Source organism: Pongo abelii, chromosome 9 (assembly GCF_028885655.2).
Source record: "Pongo abelii isolate AG06213 chromosome 9, NHGRI_mPonAbe1-v2.0_pri, whole genome shotgun sequence".
Lineage (NCBI taxonomy): Eukaryota > Metazoa > Chordata > Mammalia > Primates > Hominidae > Pongo > Pongo abelii.
The window spans coordinates 13,702,691-13,722,567 of NC_071994.2; the positions used below are offsets into that span (position 1 = coordinate 13,702,691).

At 45.7% G+C, this 19,877-nt stretch overlaps 1 protein-coding gene across 3 annotated transcripts; it reads right to left on the minus strand.

Annotated features, from left to right (window-relative positions):
• Window positions 1–12,615: 12,615 nt before the first annotated feature.
• TMEM138 (transmembrane protein 138) lies at window positions 12,616–19,842 on the minus strand. Of its 3 annotated transcripts, XM_009246278.3 has the most exons (5): window positions 19,051–19,381; window positions 17,252–17,519; window positions 15,553–15,724; window positions 13,826–13,901; window positions 12,616–13,228 (listed from the first exon to the last, which is right to left on the minus strand). In XM_009246278.3, the coding sequence occupies exons 2-5, from the start codon at window positions 17,377–17,379 to the stop codon at window positions 13,116–13,118; spliced, it is 489 nt and encodes a 162-aa protein (XP_009244553.1). In that variant the 5' UTR covers window positions 17,380–17,519; window positions 19,051–19,381; the 3' UTR covers window positions 12,616–13,115. The 3 variants fall into 3 exon arrangements, with proteins under 3 accessions (XP_009244553.1, XP_054380255.1, XP_054380256.1); XM_054524280.1 differs by lacking the exon at window positions 17,252–17,519 and having other exon boundaries at window positions 19,358–19,842; XM_054524281.2 differs by lacking the exon at window positions 19,051–19,381 and having other exon boundaries at window positions 17,192–17,305.
• Window positions 19,843–19,877: the final 35 nt, after the last annotated feature.

The window sequence follows — 19,877 nt, forward strand, 5'->3', positions numbered from 1 at the left end:
CGCCTCGGCTTCCCAAAGTGCTGGGATTACAGGCGTGAGCCACTGTGCCCAGCCTTGAGATAATATTTTCATCGATGCTTTTATATCCTTGTCTGTTAATTCCGATATCTGGACCATCTCATTGGTGGCAGTTGTAAATGTTGGAGACTCTGGTTTCGGTTACTTTTCCCCAAAGAGTGATGTTTTTTAATTTTATCAGGCGGTTAGCTCAGTTACATATATACTACAGTCACCCTTATTGAGTTGGCAGCTCCAATCTTCAGTTTAGATCTTTTCTATTTTATTTTATTTTTAGAGATTGGGGGGTGGTTGCTCGCTATGTTGCCTACACTGGTCTTGAACTCTTGGCTTCAGCCTCCTGAGTAGCTGGGATTATAGGTGCAAGACACCACACCTGGCCACTTTAGATCTTCTGTCTTTAACTGAGCTGCGTGGAGTCTGAGTTGCCTGTGTGGGGTTCAGGGCTTGGGCGGAGGTGTGGGCAGACAGAATGTGGGGATTTCCCTCTCTGGCTCTTTCCCTTCTAAGATTCCCATCTTCCTCTCTAGTGGTTTCAGTTGCACACACGCAGGACCCTGTTTCAATATTGAGAAAGAGGCCGGGCGCAGTGGCTCACGCCTGTAATCCTGGCACTTTGGGAGGCTGAGGCGGGCAGATCATGAGCTCTGGAGTTCGAGACCAGCCAGGCCAACATAGTGAAACTCCGTCTCCACTAAAAAATACAAAAAAATTAGCCGGGTGTGGTGGCGGGCGCCGGTAGTCCCAGCTACTCGGGAGGCTGAAGCAGGAGAATGGCGTGAACCTGGGAGGCGGAGCTTGCAGTGAGCCGAGATCACGCCACTGCACTCCAGCCTGGGGGTCAGAGCGAAACTGCGTCTAAAAATAAATAAATAAATTATCAGGCTCAGGAAGACATTTAAAAACATACCCATGGTCACGTCTCATTCCCTCTTGAGAAAAATAATTACCTCTTGAAGCCACTTGCTATGTGGACTCTAGACTGACACCAAGGAGCCATAAAATACCATAAACCCTGTAGTTCAACAAGGTATAGCCAATCACGAACCAATGTTCTTTCTGTAAATCAATGATAATTCCCGACGAACAATTTTATAACCACCTCCTCTCTTAATTAGCTTGGTTTAATTTTTTTTTTCTTTCGAGACAAGGTCTTGCTCTGCCGCCTAGGCTGGGGTACAGTGGTGCAATCACAGCTCTCTGCAGCCTCAACCTCCTGGACACAAGCAATCCTCCCACCTCAGCCTCTCGAGTAGTTGGGACTACAAATGCACACCACCACACCCAGCTAATTTTTAAAATTTTTATGTAGAGGCCAGGCGCAGTGGCTCATGCCTGTAATCCCAGCACTTTGGGAGGCTGAGGCGGGCAGATCACAACGTCAGGAGATCAAGACCATCCTAACACAGTGAAACCCCGTCTCTACTAAAAATACAAAAAATTTTAGCCGGGCGTGGTGGCGGGCGCCTGTAGTCTCAGCTACTCCAGAGGCTGAGGCAGGAGAATGGCATGAACCCCAGGGGGCGGAGCTTGCAGTGAGCCAAGATCGCACCACTGCACTCCAGCCTGGGTGACCGAGCAAGACTCCGTCTCCAAAAAAAAAAAAAAAGAAAAAAAAATGTTATGTAGAGATGGGAGTTTTCCTATGTTGCCCAGGCTGGTCTTGAACTCCCAGATTCAAGTGATCCACCCTCCTCAGTCTCCCAAAGTGCTGGGATTACAGGCATTAGCCACTGCATCTGGCCAGAACTTTGCTCTTGAATACACTCTCTTTAAGATACATTCTGACCCTGACGCTCTTGATTATTTTAAGTTAATGATATTTTGTCTATTTCTTCCATATTTTCCTCCTTTTTTTTTTTTTTTTTTTGAGACGGAGTTTCGTTCTTCACTCTTGTTGCCCAGACTGGAGTGCACTGGCACGATCTCGGCTCACTGCAACCTCCGCCTCCTGGGTTCAACAGATTCTCCTGCCTCAGCCTCCCAAGTAGCTGGGATTACAGGCATGTGCCACCATGCCTGGCTAATTTTTGTTTTCCTCTATTGTTGACTCCTTGTCTTCCTTTTTTAACAGTTAGATCACCTGTTTCTATTTCCTAGTTTTTCTCTTGTTTTATTGATATGGCCTTACCTTTTAGCAAGCTAGTAATTTTTATTAGACCCAGAAATTGTGTATAAAAACTTACAGATGTTTTTTCTTCCACCCTTTCCTTGCTAGGCAGATAGAATGAGTGCTCATCACTTTAACCCCATCAGGGACTTTAGGGTTTGAGGCTGCACTACAATATTTTTTTTTTTTTCTTGAGATGGAGTTTCGCTTGGTCTTCCAGGCTGGAGTACAGTGGTGCGATCTCAGCTCACTGCAATCTCTGCCTCCCGGGTTCAAGCGATTCTCCTGCCTCAGCCTCCCGAGTAGCTGGGACTACAGGCGTGTGCCACCACACCCAGCTAATTTTTTGTATTTAGTAGAGATGGGGTTTCACCATGTTAGCCAGGATGGTCTCAATCTCCTGACCTCGTGATCCGCCCGCCTTGGCCTCCCAAAGTGCTGGGATTACAGGCATGAACCACTGTGCCCAGCCTGCATTACAATTTTGACAAATTTCAGTCCACCCGTTTCATCCTGTTCCCAGTAAGGAGCCCTCCTGAGCATTCATATGAAAGCCCTGTGTGTTTACCAATCCCTTTGCCCAGGTGGGTCCTAAATTCTAATATTCATCGCTATCAGTCAGAAATTCTACTCTGCTTCTCAGAGGTTTGGGGCTTATTTTTTTATTATTATTATTTATTTTGAGATGGAGTCTCACTCTGTCACCCAGGCTGGAGTGCGATGGCACGGTCACCGCAACCTCCTCCTCCTGGGTTGAAGTGATTCTCCTGCCTCGGCCTCCCAAGTAGCTGGGATTACAGACACGCGCCACGAGGCCCGGCTAATTTTTTCATTTTTAGTAGAGACAAGGGCTCACTGTGTTGGCCAGGCTGGTCTCGAACTCCTAGTCTCAGATGATCTGCCCACCTCAGCCTCACCAAAGTGCTGGGATTACAGGCATGAGCCACCGTGCCTCACAAGAGGCTTAGATTTTTATAGCCTCTAGTTCTACACAGCTTCAGAATTTGGTAAATATCTTAAGTAAAAAATCTGTTATGTTGTAAAGGCTCTTTGACTCCCCAATTTTCTTCCTCCAGTGTTATGAGATGACTCAGCTCGGCTGGCTTTTCTGCAACCTTGTCTGGGCAATGCTTGGATTCTCAGCCTCTTGCTCATTGGTAGAATTAGTAAATACCCCAGGGAGAATTGTTGCAATTGTTAGCTGGCTTTTCTATGATTCTCCATACTCTAGAATTTTAGGTCTGCTGGTCCTTTTTGCTTCACCAGCTCTCTGAGAGTATTAAAAATATGATTTTTAAAATTATTATTTAGCCTGGGTGTGGTGGCTCACGCCTGTAATCCCAACACCTTGGGAAGCCGAGGCAGGCAGATCACCTGAGGTCAGGAGTTTGAGACCAGCCTTGCCAACATGGCGAAACCCCGTCTCTACTAAAAATACAATATACATATATTAAATATTATATATACATACATATATCTATATATATATACACACACACACACACACATATATATATCTCATGCCACTGCACTCCAACCTGGGCAACAAGAGTGAAACTCCATCTCAAAAAAAAAACAAAGCCTCAAACTGAAAATCATATATATATGACTTTTTGTGTGTATTTTATCTGACTTTTCTAGTTCCTGACTGCAGTGTCGGTCAGTTAGAAGAATGGAAGTCTCTAAGCCCTTTCAAAGTGCTTTTTTCCACCAGGTGCAGTGGCTCATGCTTATAATCCCAGCACTTTGGGAAGCCCAGGCAGGAGGATTGCTTTAGGTCAGGAGTTTGATACCAGCCTGGGCAACAGTAGGAAGGGCCCATCTCTACCCAAAAAAATTAAAATTAGCCAGGTATGATGGTATGTGTGGGTGTTTTCCCACACTGACAAATTATTCAACATCAGCTGGGTGTCCTACAATTCGATTCAATTCTGACACTACATGGAGTTAGCATCAGAGCCCACAGGTTAAGTAAGGCTCAGTCCCACAAGAATGCCCCCACTTCAAATGCTAATCGCAAGTCTGGCTCTCTGGTACTTCTGACCCACTGGCTATGAATCAGACATTCCCACAACCCTCTCCTTGGGTTCAGTAATTTGTTAGGATGGCTCATAGAACTCAGGAAAACAGTTTACTTACTAGATTGCTGGTTTATTATAAAAGGAAAGAACTCTAGAATAGCCAGATGGAAGAGATGCATAGGGCAATGTATAGAAAAGAGCCAGGGAGCTTCCATGTCCTCCCTGGTGTAGACCAAAAGTAATATTCTAAGTCCCCCAACAGACTGAATGAACCCTCCTCTCGGCCAAGGGGATTCCAAACTAAACCTGAAAAACTAGTTCAGGTTGTGATTGGAAGGGGTGTTTGGACATGCTTCATTATACTGTCCTCCCTTTGGAATTCAGGCACAACTGACCAGTGTGAAAGCAAAATAAATCTTGAATCACCACGTTAGTGTGAACCCAGAAAATCTGAGACAGGTCTCAGTTAATTTAGAAAGTATATTTTGCCAGGTTGAGAACACGTGCCTGTAACAACACAGCCTCAGGAGGTCCTGACAATATGTGCTCAAAGGTGGTCAGAGCACAGTTTGGTTTTATACGTTTTAGGGAGACATGAGACATCAATCAATATGTGTAAGATGTACATTGGTTTGGTCCAGAAAGGTGGGACTACTCTAAGCAGGGGAGTGGACTTCCAGGTCATAGGTAGATAAGACACAACCAATTACATTCTTTTGAGTTTCTGATTAGCCTTTCACTGAATGCACAATTTACATGCAAGAGGAGGGTAGAGGAATAGTCACGTATGCCTTAGTCTGGCTCAGTGAAACAATATGGTGGGACAACTCGAAGCAGGGAGGGGCTTAAGGTCATAGGTAAACTAGAGACAAATGGATGCATCCTTTTGAGTTTCTCATGAGTCTCTCTAAAGGAGGCAATCAGATATGCATTTGTCTCAGTGAGCGGAGCAGTGACTTTGATTAGAATGGGAGACAGGCTTGCCCTAAGCAGTTCCCAGCTTGACTTTCGCCTTTAGCTGAGTGATTTGGGGGCCCAAGATATTTTCCTTTCACATTTCCTCCCTTTTCTTTTTAAAAATCTTTTAGAGAAAGCATTTTAGAAAAAAACGAGTCTCTTGTCTCAGGTTTCATCTGATCTCTCATGGCTAGGATGGTTTATTTCTAGACGAGTAGGTCCTGAGTTATTAGGAAAACTCATTTTTAGAAGGTTGTGAAGTGTCATGTCCTATGAAGACAAAATAGGGGGAGGAAGGGAGAACAACAACAACAAACAAAACAACAATCCTGGAAAATTGCTATAAGCCACATTACTCTGAAGTCCATACATGGGTAGGCAGGTATGAAAGTGGCTTATGTATGTAAATAGGTTGCTGTTATTTTTCTTCTGAAGTTGTCTAGATTCAGTTTGCAGGGCTTTATGAAAGCACAGCTTAGTTTTCAGTGACTCCAAATTAGAAAAAAATGGAAAAAAGAAGAAAAAAATGAAAACATTATTTTGAAGACTTGTAGCCAAGAAAAATTAGAATTCAGTCCAAACTGTAGAAAATAATAAAATTGAAAAACATTAAGCAAGACTAGAATCTAACAACAGGTGTGCTATAGTTTTCGAAACAATTTTTCTCTTTCCAGTTTTCCACTATTTTTTTTTTTTTTTGAGATGGAGTCTTGCTCTGTCATCCAGGCTGGAGTGCAGTGGCGTGATCTCAGTTCACTGCAACCTCCGCCTCCTGGGTTCAAGCGATTATCCCACCTCAGCCTCCTGAGTAGCTGGGATTACAGGCATGCACCACCACACCTGGCTACATTTTGTATTTTTAGTAGGGATGGGGTTTTACCATGTTGGCCAGGCTGGTGTTGAATTCCTGACCTCAGGTGATCCGCCTGCCTTGGCCTCTCAAAGTGCTAGGATTATAGGCATGAGCTACCACACCTGGCCAAATAATTATTTTTTATATAGGCTTTTAAATTGGCTTTGATGAAACTTTGTTCCATAGAAAATCTCAGATAAGACTTTTCTAAGCCGAGCCCAGCCGCGGATTTGTGCCATCAAATACCTATGAATTGCATGATCCTCTCCTCTTGAGGTTCCAAGATAAACTTGGGACTCCTGGGCCTGTCAGAAAGTGACATGCTTTACTTGCCACAGGTCAGAAACCTTGGACAGGGCCTGTGTGGACAAAGGTATGGGGCCAGTTTTTCCAAGGGGCTTTTATTGGCTCCATAAAGTCAAATTTGATTGCTTAAAGGAAAGCACATCATTCCAGTAAAAGCCTTGGTAAAATAACCAGTTCTCCAATTGTGTCCTGTTACAAATGAAAACAGATTCTTATTGCACTTATGTAAATAACTATATTGTCATAAGTTAAGAATACTCACAGCTGGGCAGAGTGGCTAATGCCTGTAATCCCAGCACTTTGGGAGGCTGAGGTGGGTGGATCACCTGAGGTCAAGAGTTTGAGACCAGCCTGGCCAACATAGTGAAACACCATCTCTACTAAAAATACAAAAATTAGCCAGGCATGGTGGCACATGCCTGTACTGTAGCCCCAGCTACTCGGGAGGCTGAGGCAGGAGAATGGTTTGCACCTGGGAGGCAGAGGTTGTGGTGAGCTGAGATCACACCACTGCACTCCAGCCTGGGCAAAAAGTGTGAAACTCCATCTCAAAAAAAGAAAAAAAAAGAATACTCACAAATAATCTCCAAATTCCGGAGAAATCAGAGAAAAACAAATATGCTCCAAATTTTGTTCATAGGAGTATACTCAATTGCTAAAGCTATAAATAGCTTAAAAGTTTTCTTGACTCTGAAAAACAAAACATAGGATCAGCAACGTTTTAAGTGTAAAATTAAAAAGATCACTTCAGACACCTATTAGTTTAGTCCATGCAATTAATTCCTGTTTTGCTTGATTTTCATGAACATTTCAGTTCTCCATGAGTTGTGAAAGTTTTTCCTCTATTCTGATGTGACAATCTCTAAAGTTATCAGAAACCTGAATTCAGGGGCACCTATTAGAGTTTGTTTGTTTGTTTTTGAGATGGAGTCTAGCTCTGACACCAGGCTGAAGTTCAGTGGTGTGATCTCGGCTCACTGCAGCCTCCATCTCCCAGGTTCAAGCAATTCTCCTGCCTCAGCCTCCTGAGTAGCTGAGTAGCTGGGATTACAGGCACCTGCCACCACGCCCAGATAATTTTTGTATTTTTAGTAGAGACGGGGTTTCACCTTGTTGGCCAGGATGGTCTCAATCTCCTGACATCATGATCTGCCCACCTCGGCCTCCCAAAGTGCTGGAATTACAGGTGTGAGTCACCACGCCTGGCCTAGAGTTTTATAGCTGATTATAAAACCACTTTCTAAAGAGGACCAAAGCAAAACAACAATTGTCCATGGATGACAAAATGTTTTAGGGCAGCTATAGTCAAAGACAAAACTGACAAGGAAATTTGTTACCTCTGTGGCACATAATAATTTAACATAACAGTTATAATTATTACTGATAATGTACATTAAGTCATATCAGAATTATAGGAGTTTCCAAGGCCAGTGGCAGTGGCTCATACCTGTAATCCCAGTACTTTGGGAGGCTGAGACAGGTGGATCACCCAAACTCAGGAGTTAGAGACCAGCCTAGCCAACATGGTGAAATCCTGTCTTTACTAAAAAAAATACAAAAATTATCTGGGTGTGGTGGTGGGTGCCTGTAATCCCAGCTACTTGGGAGGCTGAGGCAGGAGAATTGCTTGAACCTAGGAGGCGGAGGTTGCAGTGAACCAGGATTGCACCACTGCACTACTCCAGCCTGGACGACAAGAGTGAGACTCCATCTTTAAAAAAAATAAAAATAAAAAATAAAAAAAAATTATAGGAGTCTCCCATAATTTTGGAACACATCCAATAACATATTTATACAAATACAGCCCAAAGAAAACCAAACACCATTTTATATTTGACAATGTTTCCTGTATAATTTTTATGCCAAGTAAGCCAAATATGTCATTTTTGGACTTTAGGAAACCTATTAATAATGTCTTAAAGGATTAATTAGGTCTGAAAAAGACATCATTTATAATTTGATTTTGGAACGTTTGTCAAATATCAAAGGTTATAACAGACCATTGTTAAATAAGTCATTCATTTAATCAGTGATAACTCAAGGATTTCAAAAAAAAAAAAAAGGTAAAAATCTTCATTCTCTGAGAGAGGAGACTTAATTTTCCGAACAATAAGCCCTAAAAAAAACAGCATGAAGCCAATTAAATATAACTTCCATAAGCCTTTATAACTTTTATAACCTTTATTAAGGAGTCAGTTACTGCTTCAAGAAAACCTTGTTAATCTGACACAGGGGCCCATATGCTGGTCTTGCTTCAGTGTGCCTTTGACATTAATGATTAATTTATAGGGAAACTGAACTTATTTTATCTCTCAAAATCAGCCTTTACAATCTCATCTGTCCACCTCTTCCTTGATAGTCCCTGGGCCTTGAGGAGTTGAATAGCTTTGATTTTCCAGCCCCGTGCTTCAGGAATGAAGTTTATTTTGATCAGCATCTTCTACCGGGCCTGAAGATGGGGCTTTAATTGCTGTCAGTGTTTAACATTTAGCAGGACTTGGTGTCCTTCTTAGACCCAGGAATCAAAGCCCTGTAACTCAATGTTGCAAGTATTTTAAAAGCGCATATAGACAGATACACAGATATAATAACCTTAATTAAGAATTTTTTTACTCTGTTTTTTTCCTAGGCAAACCAAACTTAACGTGACAACTTGATCATATAAAAGTTTTTGGCTTTAAAAGAAAAAAGTAAATCCTCTTATTGTAACTTACACAGACTGTTAATGAAATGCTTGGACTTTCTGGTTTGTCCTGAACAATCTCTCTTTCTTTCTTTTTTTTTTGAAACAGAGTCTCACTCTGTTGCCACACTGGAGTGCAATGGCGTGACCTTGGCTCACTGCAAGCTCCACCTCCCAGGTTCACGCCATTCTTCTGCCCCAGCCTCCCGAGTAGCTGGGACTACAGGCGCCCGCCACCACACCTGCCTAATTTTTTTGTATTTTTTTAGTACAGACGGGGTTTCACCATGTTAGCCAAGATGGTCTCGAGCTCCTGACTTCATGATCCACCTGCCTCTGCCTCCCAAAGTGCTGGGATTACAGGCATGAGCCACTGCGCCTAGCCCTTTTTTTTTTTTTTGAGAAAGAATGTTTTCCGGCTGGGCACAGTGGTGCACGCCTACAATCCCAGCAACTCAGGAGGCTGAGGCAGGAGAATCATTTAAACCCGAGAGGCAGAGGTTGCAGTGAGCTGAGATCATGCCATTGCACTCCAGCCTGGGAGACAGAGTGAGACTCCATCTCAAAAACAAAACAAAACCAAGAACCTTGCCTTCTACACCCTCTCATGATCTTAACTGCAAACATTTCTGTGGACTTCAACACTTTAGGTAGAATTGAAGACTTCAATTCTTTAGGCAGAATTTAACCCTTTTTTTTTTTTTCGAGACAGAGTCTTGCTCTGTTGTCCAGGCTGGAGGGCAGTGGCGCAATCTTGGCTCACTGCAACCTCTGACTCCCAGGTTCAAGCAATTCTCCTGCCTCAGCCTCCCGAGTAGCTGGGATTACAGGCATGTGCCACCACACCTGCCTAATTTTTGTATTCTTAGTAGAGACAGGGTTTCACCATGTTGGCCAGGCTGGTCCTGAACTCTGGACCTCGTGATCCACCCACCTCGACCTCCTAAAGTGCTGGGATTACAGGTGTGAGCCACTGTGCCCAGCCCAAATTTAACCCTTTCAACCAGTTGCCAATCAGAAATCTTTAAATCCACCTGACTTGCAAGGCGTCCCCTTTTGAGATGTCCTGCCTTTCTGGGCAAAATCAATGTACACCTTGCGTCTATTGATTTATGTCTCTGATTGTAACTTCTGTCCCCCTAAAGTATATAAAATCAAGCTGTAACCCAACCATCTTGGGTGCGTGTTCTCAGAACCTCCTGGGGCTTTGTCATGGGTCATTGTCCTCACATTGGCTCAGAATAATACATCTCTTCAAGTATTTTAGAGTTCAGCTTTTTTTTCATCAATACAAGCATCATCAGTGTGAAATCTAACAAACTCTTACTTTAGGAGCTAGACTTAGATTGCAGGCAGACCTGAAGTAAGAATTGGCATGTCCTTGTTTTATAGGACATCTTGAAAGGGTTCAAAGCCAGCACAGAACAATTTCTGCGGGCAGTCATCTAAGGATGCCTGAGGCCTTTTTCCTTTCCCTGGGGGTGTGGGGTCGGGCTAACGCATAATGCTTTGACAAAAGGCTGTGAAGTAACAGAAATTCATTTGGGGCTGGGAGTGGTGGCTCACTCCTGTAATCTCAGCACTTTGGGAGGCCGAGGGGGACAGATCACAAGGTCAGGAGATTGAGACCATCCTGGCCAACATGGTGAAATCCCATCTCTACTAAAAATACAAAAATTAGCTGGGCGTGGCGGCACGTGCCTATAATCCCAGCTACTGGGGAGGCTGAGGCAGGAGAATCACTTGAACCCAGGAGGCAGAGGTTGTAGTGAGCCGAGATGGCACCACTGCACACCAGCCTGATGACAGAGGTAGACTCCATCTCAAAATAAAATAAAATAAATTCATTTATTTGGGAGAGGGGGGCGGTGTTGCGTGACTCAGTCTCCAGGCTTAACTTTCCCTTTGGCATAATGAGTTTGGGGGTCCTGAGATGTTTGGGGGCCCCCAGCTGAGGTCACTGCAGGCTAGCCAACTGCCAGTGGATCCCAAGGCCATCACAGCTGCCTAGCTGACCTGCAGCTGACATGTGAGCGAGCCCAGCTGAAACCACCCACACTTTCCCGTTACCTATGTATCCTATAGTCTATGGAAGCTTTCCTGCTTCAGTGTCATGGTTAAGTGGTTGTACCCTCAAGACCTTGAATATTTACTATCTGGCCCTTCTCAAAAAAAGCTTGCTGACCCTGCCAAAGCATCTCTGAAGAACAAGTTTCACAGAGCAGCTCTCTGGTGTGAGAGACTGGGTGAATTAATGGCCCCCATTCTTTACTCTCTCTGTATCCATGCCTTTGGCCTTGAAACTTTGTAGTGCTTTTGAGACTAGAGTAGAGACAGGGTGTGGCTTCAGCTCACTCCCACTACAGCATCCTTTCATGCATCCCCACTGACCACAAAACCCACACCTCTACCTTGCTGATGTATCCGCTATCATCAACGCTTTAGTCAAACAAAGAAAACTGCCATTTTGTATTCATCTTCTGTGCTCTCACAATGTTTACCCAGGCCTTTTACTTAAAGAATTCCAGGAACTGGCCTTAGGAGGTCCAAAATATCAAACCAACATTGTGTGTGGAGTGTCCCTCCTCAGGAAAGAATACAGATTTGCTGCCATTGGCCAGACCACCTGGTGGTCCATTATTCAAGATAACCCTTACAACCAGATGCTGACCTGCACACCCTACCCTCACGTGCTTTGCCCAGCCCAGCCTGCCTGCCCTACCCAAGGTCAATTCCAGCGCTTTGCCTAGGAGAAAAATCCCTGCAGGCTTTTTTTCAGAGTCAGTCAGGGAACTCTCTTTCACTTGTGTCCCTTATGCCCAGGCATAAGCTCCAATGAAGGCTTGTCGGCAAATTCTTTTAGCCTCATATCAATTTCTATAGCAATGAGAGTCTAAGAACTTGTGGTTGGTAACCGTTTGCCACTTTGTTTCTGGGCTTAGTCACATGACTTGCCTTGATCAATAGGAGTCTAGGAGACACAAGACAAGCACAGGCTTGAAATGGGGTTGCATACTGGGACTTTCCTGCTCTGCCACTGGCGTGTGAGCAGATCCAGGCTAGTCTGTGGGAAGCAAATCCTGCAAACCACAGCTGAGTAACCACAGTCACTCCAGCTGAGGTCACTGAAGGCTAGCTAACTGCCAGTGGATCCCAAGGCCATCACAGCTGCCTAGCTGACCTGCAGCTGACCAGACACATGAGAGAGCCCAGCTGAAGCCACCCACACACAGCCTTGATCAGCTGAACCCCAAGACAAAGAGCCAGGCAGCTGTTTATTGCTGTATGCCCCTGAACTTTGGTGGTGGACTGTTACACAGTATTCTGGCAATAGAAAACTGATACTATGGACATATGAATTTTAAAAATTTCTTTTGCCAAAACTGGCTAAGGAATATTTTTATTCTTCTGAGGGCAGTTAAGGCTTCTGATAAGGAAAGAGAGTCTGAACAGAGCACACATATCTGGAACTCCAGGAGTGGGGGATGCAGCATCAGATTCCATCTTGAATTTCTGCTAAAATACTTTGCACTCATAATGGAACTCAACAAAGATCTGTATTTCATCTGTGGCTCAATCTTCCCTCTGGGTCAAGTAGATGCTAAGCTGGACCTTGGCATGCCTCTTAACCATGAAGAGATCTAGCTAGACAGACACACCTCCACTATTTATGGAACAAGAATTCAATTTATTCTCTATTTATAAAACATTTTAAAAAAGTGCCTCGGGTATAAAAATCTAAATGTCTGCAGTGTGATCAGTCAGGAGCACATAACTATCACTCTTCGCATCCTTTGGTCACTGGGAGATCCTTTGGGGGCTGGGAGGTCCTTCTGTCCCAGGCTAAAGGAAAAGCTTCACAAGGGTAAGAGCCACAGAACCCTCTGCAAGAAAGGCGGGTCAGGGAGAATGAATGGTACAGAGACGAAAGGAAGGAGGGGGTGGAACGGAGGTAGAAGGCAAGGAAGGGATGCTGCACTGGAGACTGATGGGGACACTCTAATTGTGCAAGAGGGAGGATCTCCCTTCTTGAATGCTGAACACAGCTAGTCTGAACCTTCCTTGGAAAGTCCAGCTGTTTCTCCATGCATAGGGCCAACTCTCCCTGCAGAGCAGCAAATGTGGCTTCTATCAGGAAGGAAAAGTATCCATCAGTGTGACAAGAGGTCACCTTCGAACTTGCATGAACTCCTTGCGCAGCCACAAAGAGTCCTGGTAGAAGCGAGGGTCGCCTAGTCTTACGGCTGTCCGTTTATAGAAGTAGTAGTACAACACTGCCGCTGCGGGGAGGAAGCAGAAGAGAAGCCTCAGGGGTGCTCCTGAGTATCATTTCAGGTTAAGAACAGAACGTGGCCAGGCGCGGTGGCTCACGCCTGTAATCCCAGCACTTTGGGAGGCTGAGGCGGGCGGATCGCGAGGTCAGAGATCGAGACCATCCTGGCTAACACGGTGAAACCCCGTCTCTACTAAAAATACAAAAAAAATTAGCCGAGCATGGTGGTGGGCACCTGTAGTCCCAGCTACTCGGGAAGCTGAGGCAGGAGAATGGCGTGAACCCGGGAGGCAGAGCTTGCGGTGAGCCGAGATAGCGCCACAGCACTCCAGCCTGGGCGACAGAGCAAGACTGTCTCAAAAACAAACAAACAAACAAACAAACAAACAAAAAGAACAGAACCTAATGAGGCTGGGCAGCCCTCCCTGCTGATTTCCCACAGTCTTCCAGCAACGGCAGGGGCAGTAATCCCTCCTGTTCCTGGTGTGGCTATTGCAACCATCCCAAGCCAGCTGGGACAGGTCTGGGAAGCCAGCATCAAGGCCCTCACTGAAAGAGACACATGTGGGACCCGAGAGAGGCCTGACCTTGCTCTGGTCCTTACCTAGTCTCTGGAATACAAACAGCGTTTGAAGTCCATCTGTCCATATGAAGCTGTTGGAGTTTTTCCAGCGTAAGTTCTGAAGGAGATGTGAGACACACAAAAGTTAATGGCCACAAGAGGCTCTAATGTCTCCAACTTGGTTAGCTGCAGAGATGCCAGTTGGTTTAAAATCATGCTGACCTCTCCCTCCTTTCTGCAACCCCAGGGAGTGTTTCTCGAAAGAGCCTCAAGCTCCTTTTTTTGCTGCAAAGGGAATATCCTTTCAACTTTGAGGGAGGAAGTATGAACTAAGTTATTTATTCTCTTTCATTCCATAACCTTTGCCAAGGAGAAATGATATACTCATTATCTCAGGAGTTTAGCTGGTCACTGTCTTGCCTTGAAAATTGCTGGCTCAGCTCCTGTCAGATAAAGACTTTGGTGGACTCAGGGTTTAATGAGATTAACGGCTTGTATAGTACAAAGCCAGGACCTATTTTGGCTCCAGGAACCAGAGCACAGAATCCTCTTCAGGAAGCACCCAGAGACGCCGGTGTTGCTTTCTTTCCTGGGAGCTCTACTTCTCTCTGTGGAATCACAAGTGCAACCTAACAGGGGGTTCAGGTGTGAAAGTGGCTTTAATAATGAAGTGACAACTAGAGAACCCTGAGGTTTTAAAGAGTTCAATTGAATTGAGTACATGAAAAACATATATACTCAAAGAGCTGGAAGAATTTGTGAAGCAGAAGAAATCTGAAACCATGGACACTGGATCTGATCTGAGGACTATGTTAGCATCAAAGGGAGGCATCTTGGAGGCCGGTTCTCCTAGTTAAAGTGATGGGAGCTCGGCAGAGGGCATGGAGTGCTCAAGGACGAGCAGCAATCCTGCTTGGCTACTTCCCAGAAACATCCACTGCCTACAGCATTAGCCACGGGGCACTGATGCCTAAGAATAACCTGTATCAACATTCACCTGCCCAAATAGCTAATGATGAAACACGTTCAACTACATGTTTTAGCCCTGGTAGGCTTGTTTGGGACAAAGGTGAATTGAATGTTCTGGAAGAGTCCCCTGACTCTCGGACAAGGCTGTTTTTCAACACATAAGGTTGGTCAAGAGTACCTTATGAAACTCTCACATGCCCAGAGCTCCAACCGAAACCACTTTCATTTCACCTGTTCTCTACGAAGGATTGTGTGAGATGTCAAAGAATGAAGCTGAGTTCCCAGAGAAAAGATATCCCAGTGGCCGGGTGCAGTAGCTCATGCCTATAATCCTAGCACTTTTGGAGGCCAAGGCGGGAGGATCACAAGGTCAAGAGATTGAGACCATCCTGGCCAACATGGTGAAACCCCGTCTCTACTAAAAATACAAAAATTAGCTGGGCATGGTGGTGCGTGCCTGTAATCCCAGGTACTCAGGAGACTGAGGGAGGAGAATCGCTTGAACCCGGGAAGCGGAGGTTGCAGTGAGCTGAGATTGTGCCACTGCACTCCAGCCTGGCGACAGAGCGATACTCTGTCTCAAAAAAAAGAAAAGAAAAGTTATTCCTAGCCTTAGGGATTCAGGAATTCAGAGTTCAGGCTGGGCACAGTGACTCACGCCTGTAATTCCAGCACTTTGGGAGGCAGAAGCTGGAGAATCACTTGAGCTCAGGAGTTAGAGACCAGCCTTGGTAACACAGTAAGACCCCACCTCTATTTAAAATAAAAATTAAAGAAAGAATTCAGACTTCTACTCTTACCATGATCCAGACATGAAGGGAGATGCTGAGGGCAAAGTACACAGCTGTCAGGATGATGGTCCCTTTGAATTTATGGAATAGGAGGTTGACCAGGCCAGCCTGGAAGACGAAGGTGTTGAAGAACATGAGGAAAATGATGATGATGTTGAAGAGGACTGCAATATCCTGGATGCTGTAGACATAAAAAAAGCACAACCAATGGAGGCCTGTGTGAGGACCCAAGAGCAGGTACTATGTCCTGAGGGACACGAGGCCTGTCCTTTGTTGTGAGATAGGCATCTGACATCTTAAACCCTCACATAGATGACGTGGGTTTTGGGACCTGAATGACATGAAGCTGAAATTACCTAAAATTACCCACTGGCCCCATCAGTTGGGTTTGCAGTCCATAGTCAAGGCTTTCCTGCTCTCATACTCTTTTTTATTTTTAAAATTTCTTCCATACATAGTCCTATAGAAGATTCTCTGATACTCTTTATTTTTCGAGACAGGGTCTCATTCTCTTGCCCAGACTGGAGTACAGTGGTATGATCACAGCTCACTGCAGCGACTTCCTGGGCTCAAGTGATCCTCCCGCCTCACCCTCCTGAGTAGCTGTGACTGCAGGTGTGTGCCACTATACTCAGCTAATTAAAAAAAAAAAAAAATTAGCTCATGCCTGTAATCCCAGCACTTTGGGAGGCCAAGGTGGGCAGATCACTTGAGGTCAAGAGTTCGAGACCAGCCTGGCCAACATGGCAAAACCCTGTCTCTACTAAAAATACAAAAATTAGCTGGGTGTGGTAAATTAGCGGGGTATGGTAGCGCACACCTATAATCACAGCTACTAGGGAGGCTGAGGCAGGAGAATCGCTTGAACCCAAGGGGCGGAGGTTGCAGTGAGCTGAGATTGTGCCACTGCACTCCAGCCTGGCGACAGAGCTAGACTCCATCTCAAACAAACAAACAAACAAAAAATTATGTTTTAGTAGAAACGAGGTCTCACTATGTTGCCCAGGCTATTTGACACTCTTAAACATTTTTTTTTTTTGAGATGGAGTCTTGTTCTGTCGCCAGGCTGGAGTGCAGTGGCATGATCATGGCTCACTGCAACCTCTGCCTCCTGGGTTCAAGTGATTCTCCTGCCTCAGCCTCCCAAGAAGCTAGGATTACAGGCATGCACCACCACGCCCATCTAATTTTTGTATTTTTAGTAGAGATGGGGTTTCTCCATGTTGGTCAGGCTGGTCCTGAATTCCCGACCTCAAGTGATCTGCCCACCTTGGCCTCCCAAAGTGTTGGGATTACAAGTGTGAGCCACCGCACCTGGCTTTTTTTTTTTTTTGAGATAGGGTCTTTCTCTGTCACCTGGTTGGAATGCAGTGGCATGATCATGGCTCACTGTAGCCTTGAACTCCTGGGCTTAAGCAATCCTTCCACCTCAGCATCCTGAATCACTGGTATTACAGGTGTGTGGCACCATGCCTAACTAATTTTAAAAATTTTTATTAGGTAGAGACAGGGTCTTGCTATGTTGCCTAGGCTGGTCCTCAAACTCCCAGCCTCAAAAGATCCCCCTGCCTTGGCCTACCAAGGTCCTGGGATTATGGGTGTGAGCCACTGTATCCAGCCTACTAATAACTTTAAGACACTAAATCACCACTGTCAGGGCCTTTGAATTGCTTGGGTTCAGCTTTCCAGAGTGCCTTACTGCACGCACATGAAGAGCACAAGCTGGATGACAGGAGCCTTTCGGAGCAGTTCTGAGAAGGAATTGACAAAAAGGTCATAGGACAGCAGGAGGAACTGCAGAGAGAGCACCAGGCTGTAGTTACTGGTCTGGAGCATCTTCCTTCTGTTTTCTGGGGCCCCCAAGGGCACATCCCACAGTTCCCCAGAAAACCGCTCCTGGCTCTCTCCCTACCACTGAGGGAGAGGCTTCTAGTTCCTTTGAATCAGAGCTGTTTCCCTTGCTCTAAGGCAAGCACCTGTTGGGGCAAAAAGATAAGCAAGGTTAGAAATGTATTAATACCATAAACATTTACTGAGGACCTACTGTGTGCCAGGTACCACTCCAGTTGCATGGGATACTTTAGTGAACAAAACCAACAACAAAAATCCCCAAGAAGTCATTTATTCTAGGACCTTCACCAGCTTTTCTCCATGCCTGGAACCTTCTAAACGCAGAGCTGTCTCTAACCAAAGGAATCTAGTAGTATTACTGAGAAGAATGACTGCCTGGTCATGCAGTAGCAGTGCTAACAAAAATGGCAGCAAATCCTTATACATTGCTTACAATGTGCCAGGGAGTGTTCTACAAGCACTAACATTATTTAAACCTCACAAGGTAGATGATATAATACATTATTACCTTCCCCATTTTACAGATGAGAAATTTGAGGCCAAGAGAGGTAAAATAATTTGTCCAAGGTCACATCGTTAGTAAGTGGCAGAACTGGTATTGAGATGCAGGCTGCCCATGTCCACAGTCTGTGCTCTTAACTACTGGACTAAGCTGTCTCTTACATAATTGACAGACTGGTATTTAACTAGGCAGGAAAAATGCTGGCACAGAAGTGTGAAGTGCCGTAGGCAGAAAAAGCAGGGAGGAAATAGGGGTCTCCTGGAAAGCTTTATCTTTAGGATTATGGTAGCAACACAGTGGCAGTTGTTTCTTTTCATCTATTCCAAGACCCACAAGTTGCTCTGGGGGTGTCCTATGACCCTGCTGCTGTGCCAACTCTATAAAAAAATTTCAAAATGCTCTGGAGTGTTAGCGATTACATTAGCATCGGTAAAATGTTTTGCAATTTATAAGCTCTTTTCATATTTCTAACCTTACTTAATCCTACAACCATCTTGAGAAGCAGCCATTACAATGTATATTATTCCCATTTTACACAGAGGCTCCGGAAGGTTAAGGCACCTCCTCCACCTTAGCTGGTGAAGTCCCACCTTATTGGACGTATGTTCGCCGTTTCCTCATTCATTAAATTTTAGAGAGAGAGAGAGAGAGAGTGTCTCGCTCTGTCGCCAGGCTGGAGTGCAGTGGCATGATCTCGGCTCACTGCAACCTCCGCCTCTCGGGTTCAAGCGATTCTCCTGCCTCAGCCTCCAGAGTAGCTGGGACTACAGGCGCGTGCCACCACGCCTGGCTAATTTTTTGTATTTTTAGTAGAGACGAGGTTTCACCATGTTAGCCAGGATGGTCTCGATCTCCTGACCTCGTGATCCTCCCGCCTCGGCCTCCCAAAGTGCTGGGATTACAGGTGTTAAGCCACTGCGCCCGGCCGCATTAAATAACACTGATAGCTACTACCTAGGTACCCACACCACGATAAACTTGTCAACCAAGATCATTTCCTTAATCCTCCCTACAACTCTGCAAGGTGGGAATTATTCCCATTCTACAGGAAAGGACACAGAAGTCAGAGTTCAAGGCATTCCTCCAGGTCTCAAGTCAGCAGAACCAGGCTTCATAACTGTGACGCCAAACCCGTGCTCTTAACCACTACTCACAGGCCACCATCCAGGACTGTTTTGAGGATCCGTTATGCAGAAACGCCCATGGCTGTCTCTACGTACGACGATCCCCTCCAGTTTAGGGCAGTGGAGACTCACAAGCTCATGAAGCTCTTTAATTCGTCCACCGCTACCTGCCGCCTTCCCTTTGTACCTAGGGCAGTATTCCTCACGCTTCCCAATCCACTTAAAAACGAGGCTTCCTTGGCAAACAACAACAAGGCATAAAACCCAAGCCCAAAACAACAGCACCAAAAATTCTGACTTCTGGTCACTTAACCCACTCCTCGTCAATCACTCTCACCTCCAAACTCCAACGTCGGTTGTCATGGGGACATCGTCCCGGCTTCCGGAAGCCGGCTTTAAATTCCGGAAGTAAATGGAGGACGCGGGCCCCGTCTGCGCCGTGCGGCCTGCTAGTCCCCGGCTTTCTCTTCTCGCTCTATGGCCAGTCTGGCCGCCATGTTGGAGCCTTCGCTATTCCGGGCCCGGCCCGCTCCGGGCCCTCCAAGCGTCGCCGCTAGCTGACTTAGGGCTACCGCCCACACTGCGCACGGCCTTGCTGAGGGCCGGCTGGTAGTGGGAGGCTTCGCGTTCACCTGAACATTTCCGCCTCCTCTGGATGGGGGATGAGAGGCGGGGCTGATGCATCGCCCCAGTCCTAGACCCTGACTTCGGACTTGGAGAAGAAACGCCGAGGAGGAACGGGAGTTAGGGGGCTAGCATCTTGGCGGGCTGGGAGCCGCTCACCCCTGGCCTCCGGACTTCACTTCCCAGGAGGCCTCGCGCGCGACTGGAAGTGCTGCGAGCCTATAAGAAGGCGA

Coding starts and splice junctions, on each gene's coding strand:
- TMEM138 (XM_009246278.3), bottom strand. CDS start 17,379: ATGCTCCAGACCAGTAACTACAGCCTGGTGCTCTCTCTGCAGTTCCTC. Junction 13,902..15,552: donor CCCTTCATGTCTGGATCATG/GTAAGAGTAGAA, acceptor CATCTCCTTCAG/AACTTACGCTGGAAAAACTC. Junction 13,229..13,825: donor GTTTGTATTCCAGAGACTAG/GTAAGGACCAGA, acceptor TCCTCCCCGCAG/CGGCAGTGTTGTACTACTAC.